This window comes from Globicephala melas, chromosome 10, assembly GCF_963455315.2.
Source record: "Globicephala melas chromosome 10, mGloMel1.2, whole genome shotgun sequence".
Lineage (NCBI taxonomy): Eukaryota > Metazoa > Chordata > Mammalia > Artiodactyla > Delphinidae > Globicephala > Globicephala melas.
In genome coordinates, this window is record NC_083323.1 from 80,795,964 (window position 1) to 80,815,606 (window position 19,643).

Consider the following 19,643-nt stretch of genomic DNA (forward strand, 5'->3'; position numbering starts at 1 on the left):
GGAACTGGACTGTATAATTCATAAAATATTTAATATCAATTTTTTTCTTTAATGCCTATCCAATTTTACATGACTTACGAAAATAAGTTGGCATTTTCTAAAGGATATTTAGATCAGACTCCTTGAGGGCAGAAACAATTTCTTATCACTCTTGTATAACTACCACGGAGCATAGGTACTGGCACACAGTAGGTGCTCTATGAATATTTGCTGAATGAGTAAAATGACTGCCAGTATGTCCCATTAACTTTGAATAAACTGTTACATTTAAAGCATTTAAAATGTCTATGTCTATTTGCTTTATAAGAACATTGTCAGGTGAATGACACACAGTTTTATGTTTCCAAAGCCTGTGTGCAAATTGACCTGTCCATGGAGGAAAAGAACACAGGGAGACTCAGTTTGGGAAAAAAAAAGAAGGCTGAGACTTCCATCAGGTTAGTGGAAGGAGTGGATGGATATACAGAAGTGGAGCAACCTGAAAGCATCTAACCTGACGCAAACTTTAACAGGACTCTTGGGAAAGGTCAAAAGCTGTATCAGGAATAAACATGAATAGCGCCTGATGTATGATGCCATGTGGCTTGGTGGGCTGTGTTGCAGCAGTCGTGAGAGCAGACAGAATGAGCACTCTCCTCTCTTTCCATATCCCTGTCTTTTGGTCCAAGAATATGCCGACAGTAAGAAAATCTGTGAAAAAAAGTTAGACAAACATGAAGCTGGAAGAAAATACTAATGACTAAAAACAAATGATTTCTTTTCCCTTTTTTAAAAAAATTTATATTATTGGGGTATAGTTGATTTACAATGTTGTGTTAATTTCTGCTGTACAGCAAAGTGATTCCATTATACATGTACATACAACCACTCTTTTTAAGATTCTCTTCCCATATAGGTCATTACAGAGTACTGAGTAGAGTTCCCTGTGCTATACAGTAGGTCCTTATTAGTTATTTATTTTATATATAGTAGTGTGTGTATGTCAATCCCAATCTCCCAATTTATCCCTCCCCCCTGTCCTCCCTGGTAACAATAAGTTTGTTTTCTACATCTGTGACTCTATTTCTGTTTTGAAAACAAATGATTTTTAAACTCTAAGGATGCAAAGTAAAGTTAATGTAGATTTGTAATGTAGCTGCCAAAAAACCAATATCGTGCAACTTTATATGGTGTTGTGTATGCCCATGTTGGGGGAGATGGCATATGTTAAGAAATCTTAATATCAGAGACATGGACCATTATGGAATGACTCTAGGGGAGAGTATTCCAAATGCTGTGGGAATGAAGAAATTGCATGTTCGTCAGAAGCAAACAGAAAGATGCTGCTAGCAAGTTTTCTTAAAGGTTCTACCACATTCCCTGCCCATCCTCTAGTTCCACCCACTGCCATTTACACCTTCTCTCAGAAATTCTACTATGAAAAGACAGACTACAAGGAAGTGAGCATGTATTCAAAACCTGTTGTTGTGTTATCTTAGTCCCACACAAACATGGGTAGGAAATGACGTCTGAGGCAGGTGTCCATCCATTCAGGGAAATGAAAGTCTGTGTGAAGCAGCTGTAATGGTTGCAGTATTTGAAGGAAATTTTTTTTCTAGTGTAAACCTACTTCAATAGGAAAAATACTGGATTCAATTTATACAAGAGCCTTTAGGCATTCTTAAGAGTAGATGCAATCTGATTTGGGAGAGTTTTGGGGAGCTGAGTTTTGGCCCATGTATTTGAATATCCATCAAAATCTCTTACTGAAAAGAGTTTAGAATTTTATCTCTCTATCAATATTTTTATGTCACTTATTGCAAGGCTTATTCAATACCAAGCCTGCTCCAGTTTGATAAGCAGAGATTGTAATGGTGAGCATGGCCAAATCCTTGCTTAGCCCGAGGCAAAAATGGTAACAGGTTTAGTTGCAACACTTTCCTGGAACATGGTACCCAGAAATAACCAGACCCCAAACACGGATAAGGTTGTCATGGAGAACTACATTCCAGTCTTAAATCTGTTTTTTGCCAAGAAGGGTGGATTCGAATTCTACAGGCTTCTTGAATTTCCACTTAGCATCTTTGTCTACTGAGATGTTCTGAAAGATGCCGGAAGACACTGGGCCAGCCTAAACTGAATTACTGAAATGCTGTGAAGCTGTATGTCTTCTGCTTGTAATTTCACTGTAAAGACTGTGATAAATACTTCTTAAAAATATGCATTAATAAGAAAAGATTAATTAAAACACCAAAATCAAAAGGCAGTTTCCTAAGCATGTCTTCTGCATGACTGAATCTGTTGGTTCCAATTTCTCCTGCTCTGTTTTCACTCTACTGTGTCAACTGAGACTTTGAAAAATCTTTCTCATAGTTTCTTCTTTAGAAATTTTTCCGTTTAAAACCAAATGTCACTTATTGCTGTGTTTTTTGTCATTTAAAAATAATATAAACTCTCTAAAACATTAGGAAAGTAGAGAAAATTAGCCATAGTTTTATCATACAAATCGTTTTTTTCTAGTATGTTGTTTTTCCCTGATATTGTAGTGGCCAAACTCATTACAGAACTGTTATCCTACTTTTAAGTCATGATATAAATCTTTTTATATATTATTACATAGTCTTAATAAGAATCATTGGTACATATCATGTTAGCTACTCCTTTCTACATCATTAGTTTGCTATTGTTCAATATTTGCTTTGTTTCCAGTGTTTATTATTAATACTATGACAAACATAATTTTGAGTATTTTTCATATATAGGATTTTTCCTTAGGATATACTCCATAGATCCATATTGTTGCTTAAAATGGTTGTACAGATATGAGATTGGCTGTTTCACTCTCAGCATTGGTTATTATAATAAAAAATTTTTTTTGCTAGTCTGATATATGCGAAATGATATTTCACTATTATATTACTTCTATTTCTTGCTTACACCCAACCCTTTGCCTATAACATTTGTTGCACATGGTTTACCCATTTAGTTGTTTTCTTTTAAGTTCTGTTTATTAGAATTTTGACATAAAAATTTATAGCTATAGGAATCAAATATACTTGATATTTTGCTTTATGTTCTTATATTAATGCATATGTATTTCTAAGCTAAGAAAACCCTTACTCATAGAATTTTAAATATTAATTCCATTTTTGAGTTTTTATATTGAAAAACCACATATTCCCCTGAATTTATTTTCACCCTAAGATATCATGTGATATCCTAGAACTAAACTAAAATTTTCAGCCAACCGTGGTATGCCAACATGGTACAACTTTACATGGATGTGTGAGTGCCTGGGTGTTGGTCGAATCCTCAGATGCAAAGCCCATGGATAGGGAGGGCCGACCGTACCAACCATTTTATATGCTCGGGGGATTTTGGCATCCAAGGCGGCTCCGGGAACCAATCCCCCACAGATTCTGAGAGACAACTGTACAAAAATTCATACCATGTACACAAATGAGAGGAAAGCAAGGCAAATTTGGGGAAGGGGCAAGAGGTCAGAAAAAAGACTTCAGGAAGTGCTCGTTGGGTTTATTCTCCCTGTTTTTGCCCTTTTCTGAGTTATGGTGCTATTTTTTCTTTTCTCCCATGTATCTTACTACTTGAGTGACCTTGGGTATGTTCCTTAACCTCTCTAAGACTCAAGTTTCTTCAGCTGTTAAATGGGATTGATAATATCAATTACCTCCTGGAGGTTCTCAGATAATATCAATATATGAAAAGTGCTCAGCACAGAGACTCAGATATATGTTATTAGTATATATTACTTTCTTCCATCTCTTACCCCTCTACCAAACTTGTTCTCAGATCCAGATCTTTCATTCTTATTGGCATTTACCAGTTGACGAGTTTGGCCTTAGTAGCCTGTTTCCATTCATTAAGACAAGGTTAAAATTCCTGAAGTAAGCCTTTAAAAGCAACCCAGAAATCCCCGGGGATCTGGGAAATGGAATTATAAATTGAGAAATTGCTCTTGGTTTGCATTGTAGGACCTTAACTGCCCCAGCTGCACGTTTTATGGTACCGGAAGTCTGTAAGAGGTGAAGGATAGTCAAAGTTCTGCATTGCGTCTTCCCTGTTACCATGCCAGGGACCGCAAGCCTGACGGCTTTCTCTGGTGTTAGATGGCAGTTTTCTGTGTGGGTTTTATCTGCCCCCTTCTGTGAAGAGATAAAAACTGTCAGCTTGTGGAAGGCAGAGTTCCCACGGGGCACTTTGGGGTGGTTTTACAGCACCAGGTTGGGAATTTAGCCACTTTTGTTTCTTTTGTCTCAAAACTTGTTTTCTTTTCTTTATTATGCCTGACATTTCCCTGTTAAAAGTTAGATTTCTTTCTTTTACAGAAATTAAAAAAATTCCAATATCCCTGAAAGAGGTTATCAGGCATTTACGACTGTTTACTGAAGGGACTGAAGTGTAAATGAAGGAGCTACGACTCAGACTCTGGAGACGGGTCTGGTGCTGGCTCAGTCACTAATGTGTCTTCTTGCACAGGTCACAGCATCTCTGATGCTTGGTTTTCTTATGACCTTTAATATTGCTTTTCTCTCAAATAATGACAATCATAAAAATAGCTAGCTTACTTTGTGCCAGGTACCGTGCCAAACCCTTCAATTTAAATCTCACAAGGCCCTTAAGAGGTAGGTACTATTGTCCTCATTTTACAGATAAGGAAAATGAGGCATCAGAGGTTGAATATTTGCATAAAGATTCGCAGAGGGTAAATTAGTGAGTTAGTAATTTAAACCAGGTCTATGTGATGCTTGTATTAAGTATTCTGGTATAGTTATGATTGATGAATACTGTCCTGATATCTAGCTGAGAACATGAAATTATATTTGGGGAAGAATCGTTGCAAATTGAAGTAAGCAAGAATTGAAATATTTGAGTAATTTAAGAGCAGATAGTGTAAATAGCTCTAAGATTTGTGACTATCAGATAGATTCGAAGAATATTTTAATAGGATGTTAGATTGTGAGTTTCAGTGGAGGCATTGAATAGATGCAAATCATGAAGGGAAACATTTGAGTTGGGCTGTTGGAGATGAGAGATGGTTTTGAAGTGCTTCGGAGTGAGCTGCTGCTGTGTTGTGAGTCTTACCACACCCCCAGTGCATGGGCAAGACCCGTGTGTGTGTGTGTGTGTGTGTGTGTGTGCGCGTGTGTGTGTGTGTATGTGTGTGTGTGTGTGTTAGGGGAGAGGGTGTGGAAGGGATGATTGCCTCTCATATCTAGTTTGGTGGGAAGAACTTCGAAGGCACCACTGGGGGAGCTTGGTATTTGTCCCTGGCAGGTAGGGAAACACGGTAGACTGATGTCAAACTCCAGCTTTGGAAACAGAGAGGTTAAAGGTCAGGAGATGGGTTGGACACCATTTTTGGCAGGAAAATCAGATTTGCTGCTGCTTTGAGATTGGCCTACATTTCCGGAGTTTTCTCAAGCTAAGAGAATGTTTCTTGTGAAGCAAACATTGAAAAGACAGCTGGTTTGGGATTACTGCCAAACTCTTCTCCACTAGACAACACTTTGACAGTGATCAAAACTAATGTCATAAATGAGGGGGCAGATGGACACTGTGTGCCTGAAGTCAAGGTTACCTGGGGAAGTACAGTTCATCACTTGTGTATTATTCTAGCTGGAAATCCTTAACCTAATCTAATTATGAAGAAATGCAAGACAAACCCAAATTGAGGACTATCCTATAAGTAAATGGCTTGATTCTTCAAAAACATCAATGTCATTAAAGACAAAGGATGGCTGAGGAATTGTTACAGATCAAAAGAGACTGAAGAGATATGACAACTAAATGCCATATGTGATCCTGGATGGGATTCTGTCCTGGAGGAAAAAAATGCTATAAAGGATACTATTTGGACAATTGACAACATTGGAATATGGACAGTAGATTAAAGTTTTAGATCAATGTTAAATTTTCCGAGCTGGATAGCTGTACTATGGATATAGAAGAGAATATCTTTGTTCTTAGGAATACACGAAGTATTAGGTAAAGGGGCATGATTATGCAACCTATAGTCAGATGGTTCTAAACATAAATTGTATGTGTGTATGTGTGTGTTTGTAGAGAAAGACAATGATGAAACAAACATAGCAAATTATAAAAACGGATGAATTTGGGTCAAAGTGATGTACTCTTTGTAAAAAGTTACTCTTTTGTAACTTTTTTGTAAGTTTGAGATTATTTCGAAATAAAAATGAAAAACAAGTCATTTTCTCAGCAAAGTGTTCCCACTAACCAAGGTCTGTTTCACCCCCGACTCCCCCAACCCTTGCCCACACAAAACCACCCCCTTCAGAAATGCTAGTAAGCCCCACTCTAGACCTGCTAAGTCAAAAATCTCATGGAACGGGGCCCAGGGAGTTGTGTTTTAAGATGGTTCTTACACTAAAGTTTGAGAAGCCCTGGTTTAGACCAGTGAGGACCCATGCTCGGAGTTGGGGGGTGGAGTTAACCCCATTCAGGCTGTTAGACATGGGGGAAAAGTGGACGGCTCTCTGGGATCTACCTCACAACAGCAGCTGAGGATGACTATGAGATTGTCCTTCTACATTCTTCCCTATATCATCATCTACTCTTCTCCTTCCAGCCTGAACCTAGAGGCAAGTCACAGTATGTTTTTTTAGTTCAAAATTTCACAGCAGGCCGTATAAATGACTAAGGTATATTTGCTAGGGAGCAAATCCACAGAACTCTCCATCATGAATATGGAGATGGGGATTCAGTAGGAAGGAGAACTTTGCCCTGGCAGTATCTGGGAAGCTTCACTGGGGAAATGGAGCTTGGGCATGTAGAAGCAGGAGAAGGAAAGGAGGAAGGGCAATTTCTGGCAGAGGGACCATCACACTCAAAAGCATGGAGACTAAAATTGTCAGATTATATGTGGGAAGTCTGGCTTTCCACGAGGATATGAGGAGTGGAAGAGTAGAAACTAAGGATATCAAAGGAGGAGACCAGGTCATGGTCAGTGTGGAATGCTAGGACATGGTGGTGGAAATCCATTTAGATGGACTGATGTTCACAATATCTAATATTCACACTAGCAGGTTAAAGATTTTGAACTTTCTTCTGCAGACAGGGGGGTGTCATTGTAAGTCTGAACAGTTTTGATCAGATCAACTTTGTAAGGAGACTTCTGGCTTGCTTTGAGGATGGTGAGTGGGGGAGACTGGAAGGGTGGAGACCAGTGAGTAGGCAACGGTATAGAACAGAGCAAGGATAGTGGAGAAGGTAAAGAGGAGACATTCTTTTTTTTTTTTTTTGCGGTACGCGGGCCTCTCACTGTTGTGGCCTCCCCTGTTGCAGAGCACAGGCTCCGGACGCGCAGGCTCAGCGGCCATGGCTCACGGGCCCAGCCGCTCCGCGGCATGTGGGATCTTCCCGGACCGGGGCACGAACCCGTGTCCCCTGCATCGGCAGGCGGACTCTCAACCACTGCGCCACCAGGGAAGCCCGAGGAGACATTCTTGAGATAAAAGAAAGAAATAGGTAGAGGAAAGAATAAAGAGTGACTCTAAGACTTTGTGCCTGGATTCTTAAGAGGTTGCTGATGCTACATGATGACAAAAGTGATTTTCATTGGAAGATGGGACATTTTTGAGTTTGTGTAGTCAGACGATTAGTGAGGAATTAAGTAATGTGTTTTACCCCACCTACAGCTTCACTGAATTCTTTTTATTTTTAAAAAATTTTATTTATTTATTTTTAAAAGTCTCTCTCTTTTTTTTTTCTTGGACCATTTTTAAAGTCTTTATTGAACTTGTTACAATATTGCTTCTGTTTTATGTTTTGGTGTTTTGGCCAAGAGGCATGTGGGATCTTAGTTCCCTGACCAGGGATTGAACCTGCATCCCCTGCATTGAAAGGTGAAGTCTTAACCACTGGACCACCAGGGAAGTCCCTGAATTCTTTTTAGTTGTAACCTAGCACACTTTCCCCCTTCTCGGCAGCTAGGTATGAGGCTACTCTTGCTTGAAGTAGGTGTCAGGTGGAACCAAGAACACACAGGTCAAGTTAAAGGGAAGTATATGCTGAACAGAGGTGTAAGTTTGAAGAATACTTTCTCATCACCCCAAAAAGAAACCCTGTGTCCTTTACTTACCCACTACAGGCCCTAGGTAACCACTAATTAACTTTTTATCTACGTGGATTTGCCTATTCTGGACATTTTATGTGAATGGAATCATATGTGATCTTTTCTGACTGGTTTCTTTTACTTAGTATAATGTTTTCAAGGTTCATCTATGCTGCAGCATGAATCAATAGTTCATTCCTTTTTATGACCAAGTAATATTCCACTATGTATTTATCCATTCATCAGTTGATGGACATTGGCTACTATGAATAAAGCTACTATGAACATTTTTGTACAAGTTTTCCTGTATACATATGTTTTCATTTCTCTTGGATATATACAAGAGATGGAATTGCTGGGTCAAATGGCGAGTCTACATTCACCTTGTTCAGGGACTGCCAAACTCTTTTCGAAAGTGTTGTACAATTTTACATTTCTACCAGCAGTAGAGGGTTCCAGTTTTCCCATATCTTTGTCAGCACTTGTAATTATCTGTCATTTTTATTGTAGCCATCCCAGTGGATGTGAAATGAAATCTCATTGTTGTATTAATTTGTGTTTCCTTGATGATTAATGATGTTGAGCATCTTTTTACATGCTTATTGGCCATTTGTATATCTTCTTTGGAGAAATGACTATTCACATCCTTTACTCATTTAAAAAGTTATTTGTCTTCTTATTGTTGAGTTGTAAGAGTTTTTCAAAAATATTCTAGATACAAGTTACTTATCAGATACATGATTTGCAAATATTCCCTCCCATTCTGTATATTGTATTTTCACTTTTTTTTATAGTGTCCTTTGAAGCACAAAAGTTTTTAACTTTGGTAAAGTCAAATTTATCTTTTTTTTGTTGCTTATGGCTTTGGTGTCATATTTAAGAGACCATTGCTAAATTCAATATTATGAACACTTACCTCTACGTTTTCTTATAAAAGTTTTATATTTAGGTCTTCGGTCCATTTTGAGTTAATTTTTGTACATGGTGTGAGGCCAAACTAGTTTTTGATAATTTAATCTGTTTTAAGTGCCCATCTCTACTGATGGCAAACTTAACCTGGCCAGTTCTGGATAAATTCAGTAACTTCAGGTTTTCTCAGTCATTGCAGCTTTAGTCTCAGTAAATTCAGGACTCTCCCTTTTCCTTCATTCTCCTCTCATGTGGGATTAGCTAAATCACAGTGGGTTAATGGTACTTATTGACAGGTAGTGTAGAGTGAGTTAGAATTAGGATTAGGTGTAAATGGGGAGGTCTGTGTCCCACGATTAGCTTCAGAGAGAAGATAATGATAGAACATGAAAAAAGTTTGGGGATCTGAGATTAGGGTGAACATGCATCCCAACTGAAATATGGTTACTCTTGGAGGGAGCAAGCTTCACAGAGGTCCTGAGACTCCACAAAGATGTTGCACTAGGTGATTTTTTCCCCCCACTCACTCAACATATATTTATTAATAGGCACATGATAGTGCCAAGAACTCTTTTATAGAGTGGAATAAAGCAGTGATGAAAACACACAAATTCTCTGCCATCATGGAACCTATATTCTACTGGGAGGAGACAGGACAAATAAATAAGCAAATAAATGTATAACACGCTATGATAAAAAAAAAAACTAAGAAAAATAAATAGAGGGACTTCCCTGGGGGCTCAGTGGTTAAGAATCTGCCTGCCAATGCAGGGAACATGGGTTCGATCCCTGGTCCAGGAAGATCCCACATGATGAGAAGCAACTAAGCCTGTGTGCCGCAACTATTTAGCCTGTGCTGTAGAGCCCACGAGGTACAACTACTGAGCCCGCGTGCCACAACTACAGAAGCCCGCGTGCCTAGAGCCCATGCTCTGCAAGTCGCTGCAACTAGAGAGAGCCGTGTGCAGCAACGAAGACCCAATGCAGCCAAACATAAATAAATAAATAAATTTATTAAAAAAAAAAAAGAAAAATAGAGTAGGGAGATAGCAAATGGGGCTGACAGTATTTTATATAGCGTCGTCAGGGAAGGCCTCATGACAGGGTGACATCAGAGCAGAGATCTGAAGCAAGAGAGGGACTGAGACTTGCAGATCCACATGGGAAGAACATGCCCGGCAGAGGGAACAGTAAGTTAAGTGCCCTCAACAGGGAGCAGGCTTGGCATATATGAGGGCGAGCAAGGAGGCCAAGGTGGTTGGAATGAGAAGGTCAAGTCAGTGGCAGGAGATGAAGTCAGAGGGGCAGTGGGGGGCTCTGAGAACAGTGGTGCAGGTGCGTACTGCTCACTGCTCACTAACGTGTAAGTGCCACTCACACATGCGTACCTGCACAGACGAACAATACGTCGGCTCAGGGGGCACATTAAATAGGGCCATATAGGCCATGGAAGTGACTTCAGAATTCATTCTGAGATGGGAAGTCGTTGCAGTGTTTTGAGCAGAGACTTGCTCTATCTTCTATTTTAACAGCAAATGTCTTGCTTCTTGGTTGAGAATAGATCACAAAGGTGCAAAGGTGGAAGTGGGGAGATCAGTGAGGAGTCTGTTACGACCCAGGAGAGAGATGATGGAAGCATGGACCAGGGTGGTAGGATGTTGTTTATATTGTGAAGGTAGAGCTGACAGGATTTGCTGACGGACTGAATGTGGGGTGTGAGAGAGGAGTCAGAAGCGATTCCAAGGGCTTCCCTGGTGGCGCAGTGGTTAAGAGTCTGCCTGCCGATGCAGGGGATACGGGTTCGTGCCCCAGTCCGGGAAGATCCCACATGCCAGAGCGGCTGGGCCCGTGAGCCATGGCCGCTGAGCCTGTGCGTCCGGAGCCTGTGCTCCGCAATGGGAGAGGCCACGACAGTGAGAGGGCCGCGTACCACAAAAACAAACAAACAAAAAAAACGATTCCAAGGTTTCTGAGCTGAGCAAATAAAGGCAGAGTTGCCAGAATAGGCAAGGCTGGGAAGACTTTTAAGGAGGCTTGGCTGCCATGGAAGGAGAGCCTAAACCTTTGGTGGCTGGCTGACTATCTTTGCCATGTTAATGCAGCAGTGTGACCAGATCCAGGCCTCAGACTATATAGGACACCTCAGTGGGTGGTGACTTGTGAGGACGGGGTGAGGAGGAAGAAACCCATTGGTCTTGGGTATGTGGTTTGAAGTTTGTACCTGTTCATTAGCATAAACAGTCACCCACTTGTTTTGTAATGTCTTGTTCACTGATAGTTTGTACCTAGAGGAAACAAAGAAAAACATTCATGACTTGGGCTAATAATTGTGGAGCATCCATTTGGATGTATGGTACAGGACTGTGCAACATGGGAAACCATAGAATGTAATCCATAGATCTCTTGGATAAACAGAAACCTCCATTTTCAGGGTCTTCATCACGCTCCATCTCAAGCTTTTAAATAGCTCGTCCAATGTCGTGGAGGCTCCCAACAGTAATATCATGTATCATGTAGACAGAAGAGGGCTTGTATCATGTAACAGGCATTTCTAAGTTGCTAAGTAACCATTTCCAAAGGAGAACCCAGAAGTAAAGAGAGATCTGTCAGCTGCATGGTAGGACAATGACTGGGTCCAGTTTATCTCAGTTCATTCAGGCTTTGTGCTGGAATTTCCTGGATTCTGGGTCTAACACTTTATTCTCCTCTATCCTGCAGGCTTTCTAAACACAGGTGTCTGAACATTAAGCTTATTCTTTCCTATTCCATTATGTGATTATAAGTCTCAACCCAAACCATCTTCAAACTGTAAGACAGCCTCGAACTGTAAATTTACATTTTGGTCAGTTGCACAATTTGGCACACACCTCTGTGCACGCCCTGGGTTCCTCCACCTTTCAGTAAACCTTGCCCTAGGGGGATTACTTAGGTCACAATTCTTTGGGTGGCTAGTGTCATAACTGCTGTCCAAGTCTGCCTTCTCCAGGTCTTCCGGAAGGGTAGGACAAAAGTCTTGTAAAATGATGAGAGTTACAAAAGCAACGGGGAAGGTGTGGAAACGTGTCCCGCTGCCAGTTTCATTTATGACCGTTGGAGCTTTAAGAGTCAGAAGCTTTAAAAGTAAACAAACCAAGACGGTCAATGAGACTGTGACATTGGGCTTCCGGAAGTAGAAAGTTAAACCTGGGCTCCGGGTTAAGAGCAGGGGGCGCGGGACTAAGAGACCAGGAGGCTTAAGAGAAGGTTCACCGCCTATGGTTGGCTAAAAAAATTGCTGGCCCGGCCAAGTGACTTTTACCTCATGTCCACCTGGACATCTGCTGACGGGTCAAGTTTCACTAACGCCCTATACTCGAGACAAAACCTAAACTACATAGTCCAAATAGAGACAGACCCCCCCTTCCCCCTCCTTCTCCTTTTTATTTTCTTTCTTTATTGTGTATTTTAAAAAATGTTCTACTTTTTCCTTTGCTTCAACACCTTCCTTCCTCTCCCTGTGTCAGCAAATTATCCACCCCACGCACCCACACCGCTCCGGCTCCTCCTTTTCATCTCCACGGGTATCGCCGGCTCACTCCGCTCCGGTCCCGCGCGCGCGCCCCATCGCCAATTCTCAATCCTCCCCGCCCCCTTTAAGACAAGGGACTGGGTCTCGGCCCCGCCATCCTTCGCTTTCCCAGGCGGGAACTGTCGCACCCCAAGTCTACTCTCTCCTGGGCGGCTCTGCGGCGACCGCTTCCCGGTTCGGGGATCCCGCCGCCCCTCCGGCGCCACCCCCGCGTTCGGTCAGCGCGCGCCACTGCTTCCCGGGTGGCCGGGCCCCACCCCCTACCCTGGTCGCCCCGCCCCGGCCCGGCTCCGCCCCAGGCCGCCGCCGCCTGATTGGCCTCCGCCCTCTCGTCCCCCGGTTCCTCTCCTCCCCTTCGCCCAACGGGCACCACCACCTGGTGCAAAAATTCCCCCGAAGGAACCGAGGGGCTCTGCAAGCACCATCTCTGGCCGGGCTGCGGGGACCGCTGCGGCTGGGCGCGGAGCGGGGAGGGTAGGCGGAGGAGGGAGGAGGAGGAGCAAAAGGTGTTGGAGAGAAAACTTCTAAAAGGAACAGGAAACTTGCCGGGGAGGCGGCGGCGGCTGTGGCGCTCCGGGCGTCCGGGCGGCGCACGTCGCGGGGTGTCCGGAGCTGCAGCGCCGCTCCTGGCGGCTCCCCAGGCGCGGGGCAGGGCTGAGCCTGACACTTGATCCCTCGGGCCGTGCCCGCCGCCGCCGCTCTGGGCGCTACAGGCGAGCGCTCAGTTCCTCTGCCGCGGCGGCTCCCCCGAGAGGGCGGCGAGGGCGCAGAGAAGAGGAGGGACGTATTCTTCGGAGCATGAAGCAGCATGTCCGATAAAATGTCCAGCTTCCTCTACATAGGGGACATCGTGTCCCTGTACGCGGAGGGCTCGGTCAACGGCTTCATCAACACGCTGGGGTAAGCCGGGGCGCGGGCTGGGGAGCGCTGGCGCTAGGGCCCCTAGGAACCCATCCCAGTCCCTCGTGGCGCCGCCGCGTGCCCGGGCGCCCGCTCCCGCCTGGGGTGGCCGGGAGGCAGGGGAGGCTCTGCGCCCGCGGACAGCGCCGTGCGCTCGGCTCGCTCGCTCGCGGGAAGCTGCCCATAGAGGCGAGACTTTCTTTGCTACTTCGTAATCTCAAGCTCAGAGACGCATCTGAAAAGGAGGAAGTGATTCAAAAGCCCGGAGACAGGCCCGGTGAAGAAGTCTTCGTTGGCTTCTCCGTGGGTTGTTTTGATTAAAAAATTTTTTTTTTTCCCTGTGAAACAAAATGCCTCCTCTTCCCCATCTTTTCTCGCCACCGCTCTCAAGCCCTTGTCCTTCAGGGCCGGGTTTGTAAGACCAGTCAATAAAAGTCCGTGGCCTTGGATATGAAACTCAGGCGATGTGGCGAGCGGGAGTGTGGCTTTTGCCTGCGGGAGGAGCTCACCGTCCCACTTCGCTGAAGTGCTTTCCTTTTGGCCTTGCCAAACGGGGACTCGCCCCGCCTCGGGGGCAGCCTGGGGGCTCCGACGGCCTCCTGGGTTCTAGAACTCACACCTGATTTCTCCCCTCCCCGGGCTTTGGCCCACTGAAATGCTCAACCTCTCCTGGGACTCGGCCAAGTGCAGGGCTCTTGAGATTGGAGTTGATTTACGAATGGGGGAAATAGATATATAAACATAACCGTGTGCTAGATGGTTAAAGAGGACTTCCTTGATTACTAGTATTTTCTCTCTGTCCTGATTGTAAATACCAGCTCGCAGTTTAAACGCACACTGACTGCACTGTATTTTGATGCGTACATTTTTTTGTTGTTGTTACCGCCTGGTCTCAGTAGCTAGACTCCCCAGTCTTAGAGATTTCAGGCTGAGAAACTGGTGTTTCCACTTCGGACTGGTCACTTTTTTCTGCTGTTAGGTTTTAGGGCACATGACTTAACATGCAGTGTCCCCGGACGGTGGCTTTGAGCCATGCCGTTAATGGAGTGGTGTCTACCCCACAGGGGACGTGGACGTCACCAGAACTTCCCCAGTTTCTGTTATTTGTGCATCTCCCTCAATGGGTGAAAGAAGGGAGGTAGATTTAACTTAATCCCTTTAAGATCAATGTTAAGTGAAACTGAAGCATGGAAGAAAAGAATAGCTGTGACAGGTGCTTTTGTGCTGGGTTTGTAAATCATAAGCTGCCATTTGTTTCCCAGAGAGTTCTTAGTACAAGGTCAGTGTTTGGGCTTCCCGCAGCGTTTTGCAGATGGACTCTGCTTCACCTCACCCTTCCCCTCTGTAGACTCTCTAGGTGTGTTTAACCTGGTGGTTGATCAGGAAGGGCTTGGGGTCAAATCCCGGCTTCTCTGCCTGTGAACCTTATGACCCTGGGCAAGTCACATAATTGCATCTCAGTTTCCTCACTCATGGTTACTGCCTCGTAGGATTGTGCTGAGGAAGAAGTGAGTTAACATAAGGTGCTTAGCACAGTACGTGGCGTATGAGCACTTGTATTAAGGGTTAGCTGTTGTAATTGTCACTACGTAGGTGGCTGTGAGTGACAGTTACAGTCGTGGGCAAAATAATAAAAAGGATTAGGAATAGAGTATAAAACCTAGTGAAATAAAAAACCATGTTTTTGTAGTGTCTCATTCAGCAAAGGTATGTGTTTCGGTCACTACATACTTTAGCAGTTGTGGAGTCTGTCCTGCTCATTTTGGAGACAGAGAAACCTAGGGGAAGAGAAATGAAGTGACTTACCTGTGAAGCAGAGGAAGGACATTAATGCCAAAAGCTGGAACTATAACCCTGTCTCCAGACTTTCAGCCAAGTGTGTGTTTCGTTGGTTACACATCATCTTGAGAAAAAGAAGCTTTAATGTAGCGTATGTTTGTATAAAATATTTATTCATATTCAACATTTCTTGCTGGTGTTTTGGAAGTTGAGTTGCCTTAGAGTGTGTTTGTGCAGTATTATTTTTCCGTTGACAAACTGATTCTTGTTGAGGTTAATATGACAAGACCTCTGTGCAGCTCAATTCTAAGGTGAGGACGGATCGTTGGAAATGCTGCCGCTGGTGAAGCTTGGTGCTCTGATTAGATATCCTTTTTCTTTAACTCATGGAACTACGTTGGCCTGAGAGTTTTAGTAGTTACAAAGCTGGCAGAAGCCTATGTTCATGCCACATGAAATGTTATCTAGGCAAAGTAGCATCACCTACTTTGTTAGCTTAGATGACAACTGGTAGATACTTTAGGATGTGTTTTAGGACCATGAAATCAAAGCAGCATTATAGTTTTTCATTGTACTTTTGTAGGCTCATTATACAGCTTTTCTATCAAAGACAGAGTACATACTTCAAGTTGAATTTCTTTGCTCTTCTATAGTTGGAGGTCAGTTGTCCAAGGTCTGTTGCTAATTATGACCTTGTTCATATCATTTATTCTCTTTTCTGTGTCAGCATGTCTTTGTGGAGAGTAAGAGAAGGAGTATATGATGTCCCTGCCCCTGGAATATTATAAAAGTGAATGAAAGAGACAGAAAGGAAAGAGCCCATTTTTTTTAAAGAGTTGCTAGGAAAATCCACATTATGCTTATATTATTGTGGGCCTTAAGTTTCTTCAAAGTTGTGGGAATTGTTAAAGTGAATCAGAGAGCTCCATGGGAGACACTGGCATTGTATCTATTTAGCCAGCATAGTTCGTTCCACTGTAATATTAAAAACTCAACGGAAGAGCTAAAAACGAGGCTGGAAGTTTCTGATTTCTATCTTTGCTGTTTATCTATTTGACGCTTTTGGTTGCATGATGGTTTTTCAAATTCACCTTAGGAGATAGTTAGTGAGAATGGAGTTTACAGCATTACAGGTAATTCATACATATTTATTTTTCTGCAGATAAATTTTGTCTGATTTTAGTATCTCGTGTATAAATTTGTTTGGCAGGATGCACATTGTTATTATTGCTTTTGGGAATTTTTGTAATAAGGTCATGAATTTTTCACCTGAAAAAAATCACAGTTTCACTCTATTAGAGTTTAGTAGGCCCTTTCAGAGGCCCTTCCAACTGGAAATGTAGGAAGCTTTTTGTAGGCTCTGTGACCTAGCTTTTAAGTTTGATATCTCACTCTGAGGAATTAGACTGCTCCGGTTGCAAAGACTTGCATTTCCCTTTTTTCCCCAGTTATCCTTTAACCAGGATTTACCTGACGTTTCTGAACCCTGAGTTATTGCTAAATGAGGTAGAGTATTGTTCTCCCAGCTTGTATTGGTGCAAAAGGGGCCTGGTTTATGTTTTCTAACTTAATTTTTCATCTAAAGATCTATTTAGGAAACACTTATCTTGACTTAAGGAAAACTACTTTAAATCCTGTTGGATGAAGATGGTGAATATATTTTAAATAAACAATTTTTTTTTGTACTGTACATTTTAGGGTTATGGTTTTTATTTTTCTTTTAAAAGAGAAGGGAGGGGGCTTCCCTGGTGGTACAGTGGTTGAGAGTCTGCCTGCCGATGCAGGGGACACGGGTTCGTGCCCCGGTCCGGGAGGATCCCACATGCCGCGGAGTGGCTGGGCCCGTGAGCCTTGGCTGCTGAGCCTGCGTGTCTGGAGCCTGTGCTCCGCAAAGGGAGAGACCACAACAGTGAGAGGCCCACATACCGCAAAAAAAAAAAAATAATAGAAGGGAGGACTTTTGGGATATGTTGTACAATTTCAGATGCGGTGTTACTTTTGTTTTTTCTTTTTTTATTTTTAAATTGAAGTATAGTTGATTTACAATGTTACATTAATTTCTGCTATACAGTGAAGTGATTCAGTTATACATATATATACATTCTTTTTTTTAATATTCTTTTCCATTGTGGTTTATCACAGGATACTGAATATAGTTCTCTGCGCTATACAGTAGGACCTTGTTGTTTATCCATTCTATGTATAAAAGGTACATCTGCTCACCCCAACCTCCCACTCCGTTCCTCCCCCAACTCCCTCCCCCTTGGCAACCACCAGTCTGTTCTCTATGTCTGTGAGTCTGTTTCTGTTCATTTCTGTCATATTTTAGATTCCACTTATAAGTGATATCACATGGTATTTGTCTTTCTCTTTCGAATTTACTTAGTATGATAATCTCTAGTTGCATCCATGTTGCTACAAATGGCATTATTTCATTCTTTTTTTATGGCTGAGTAATATTCCATTGTATATATGCACCACATCTTCTTTATCCATTCATCTGTCGATGGACATATAGGTTGTTTCCATGTCTTGGCTATTGTGAAGAATGCTGCTATGAACATAGGGGTGCATGTATCTTTTTGAACTAGAGTTTTGTCTGGCTATCTGCCCAGGAGTAAGATTGCTGGATCATACGGTAGTTCTATTTTTTAGTTTTCTGAGGAAGCTCCACACTGTTCTCCATAGCAGCTGCACCAACTTACATTCCCACCGACAGTGTAGGAGGGTTCCCTTTGCTCCATACCCTCTCCAGCATTTGTTATTTGTAGACTTTTTAATGATGGCCATTCTGACTGGTGTGAGGTGCTACCTCATTGTAGTTTTGATTTGTATCAAATGCAGTGTTAATTGTCCCTTCCTCCTTCCTCCATTTCTTTATACTAAGATTTACTTCCCTGGTCATTGACACTTCTGACACTTCATATTTTGGGTATATCAACTTGACCAATGGTCAGGTACCACACAGTGGGAGTGAGCATGGCAGAATTCCCAGGACGGGTGGGACAGTAGAATCAATAGAAAGTATACAGTTGTTTCATTGTCTGTTCTCCATGTGGTTGAGAGGTTAGTGAATGACAAGTGTGCACGTGTGTGTGTGTGGTGTTTATGCACGTCTGTATACATATGTTTAAGTGATTGTTGCCTTTGACTTGTGGCTTCTTTTTGGGATCTACTAAGAATCAGCACCCACTAATTAAGGTCTGAGAAAACACTCAGGTGACCACCCATTGGTGCAGTGACTGCCAAGTATCATGACAGTGTTTTACCAGAGTGGGAAAAGATCAGGGCCCTTATTCTTAATTACTGCTTGATTGTGGCCAATTCAATGCGCTTTTTAATTCCTTTGTTTCCATGTTCAACAGTAGACATCAGGTAGGGGGACGGTGGGTCACACAGTGTATAATTCTGACTTAATTGCTTAGATGGATGAATAAGACTTATGTTTTATTTTTACCAATTATAGTCCTTTGAATTTCCCTTCCTGATCTTTTTTCTGCTTAAAGTTTTAATATTTAAATGGTTGCAGATTTGATTTATTATTATTTTTCTTATTTAATTGTGCTATTCTTATCATGGTTTGAAAAATCTTTCCCTTAGTAGGACTGTTTGATCAGTAGAGAGTCATAGATGAAGCAAGGAATGGTTATAGCCAACTTTTATATTTGCATAATTTGTAATTTATCTTTAGCCTCTTCTAAACAGAACCCCACCAAGTAACAGCATTATTTTCTTCTATAACTAGGTGTATGAACTTAGCTTTGTTTTGGCTAGGGCATATGTTACTGTGATAAAAGTGTCTAAAAATCTGTTGGGTATTTGCATGTGTGTTTAGTGGGGAGGAAGAAGACAGTATAATCTTGAATACTGAGTTGTTCTGGAAAGTCTAAGTGTTAGTAGTGTCATGTTATGGAACTTTAAATCAGCTGGAGTACAAAGACAGTTTCTGAAGTGGTGAACATAAAGTCTATTTTAAGCTGAAAGGTCCACCATTTCTTAAACTTAAGTCATTCTATAAACAACACTGCAGCTTTTAGACCCGCTCAGTCAGGTAAACAACCATCGTTCCTTAAGTACCCCTGATCCTTGGCTTTGATAGAAAGAGAATTCAGAAGCAGTTGCTTGGCCTCATTCTAGATTTAACAGAGGTTTTTTGCTTAAAATTTTTTTTTTTTTGCGTAGGTAGCACTTTTCACAGTCATGTTTCCCCTTTGGAACTGTTCTTGTATAGATAGCATGTATATAACTTACAGAATAGAGACAGATTACTTTAAAACTTTAAAGTTAAATTCAAACTTTAAAACTTAAATTCCAGGCACAAGGTATATCTTCATATATAAATACAAAGGAAGTAACAGTGGTCTTCTATGACAAATTTCTAGCATAACAATAGATTGAATTTTACTCCTTTTTTTT

General features: G+C 42.2%; 1 protein-coding gene and 1 long non-coding RNA gene across 4 annotated transcripts in view; one reads left to right on the forward strand and one right to left on the reverse strand.

The window, feature by feature from the left end:
• Positions 1-347: 347 nt before the first annotated feature.
• On the reverse strand, positions 348-13,125 carry LOC138842847 (uncharacterized). Its single transcript, XR_011377778.1, has 3 exons — positions 13,095-13,125; positions 11,202-11,265; positions 348-690 (listed from the first exon to the last, which is right to left on the reverse strand). It is a non-coding gene; the product is annotated as an uncharacterized lncRNA (long non-coding RNA).
• Positions 13,126-13,242: 117 nt separating this feature from the next.
• The window catches only part of ITPR2 (inositol 1,4,5-trisphosphate receptor type 2), a 527,210-nt gene continuing 520,809 nt past the window's right edge, over positions 13,243-19,643 (forward strand). For 2 of the 3 annotated variants that reach the window (XM_030830533.3, XM_030830536.3), the window contains exon 1: positions 13,243-13,448. In XM_030830533.3, coding sequence (XP_030686393.1) covers positions 13,357-13,448 — 92 coding nt within the window. In that variant the 5' untranslated portion in view covers positions 13,243-13,356. The remainder of the gene's footprint in view (positions 13,449-19,643) is intronic. The other variant, XM_060305847.2, reaches the window with a different exon arrangement.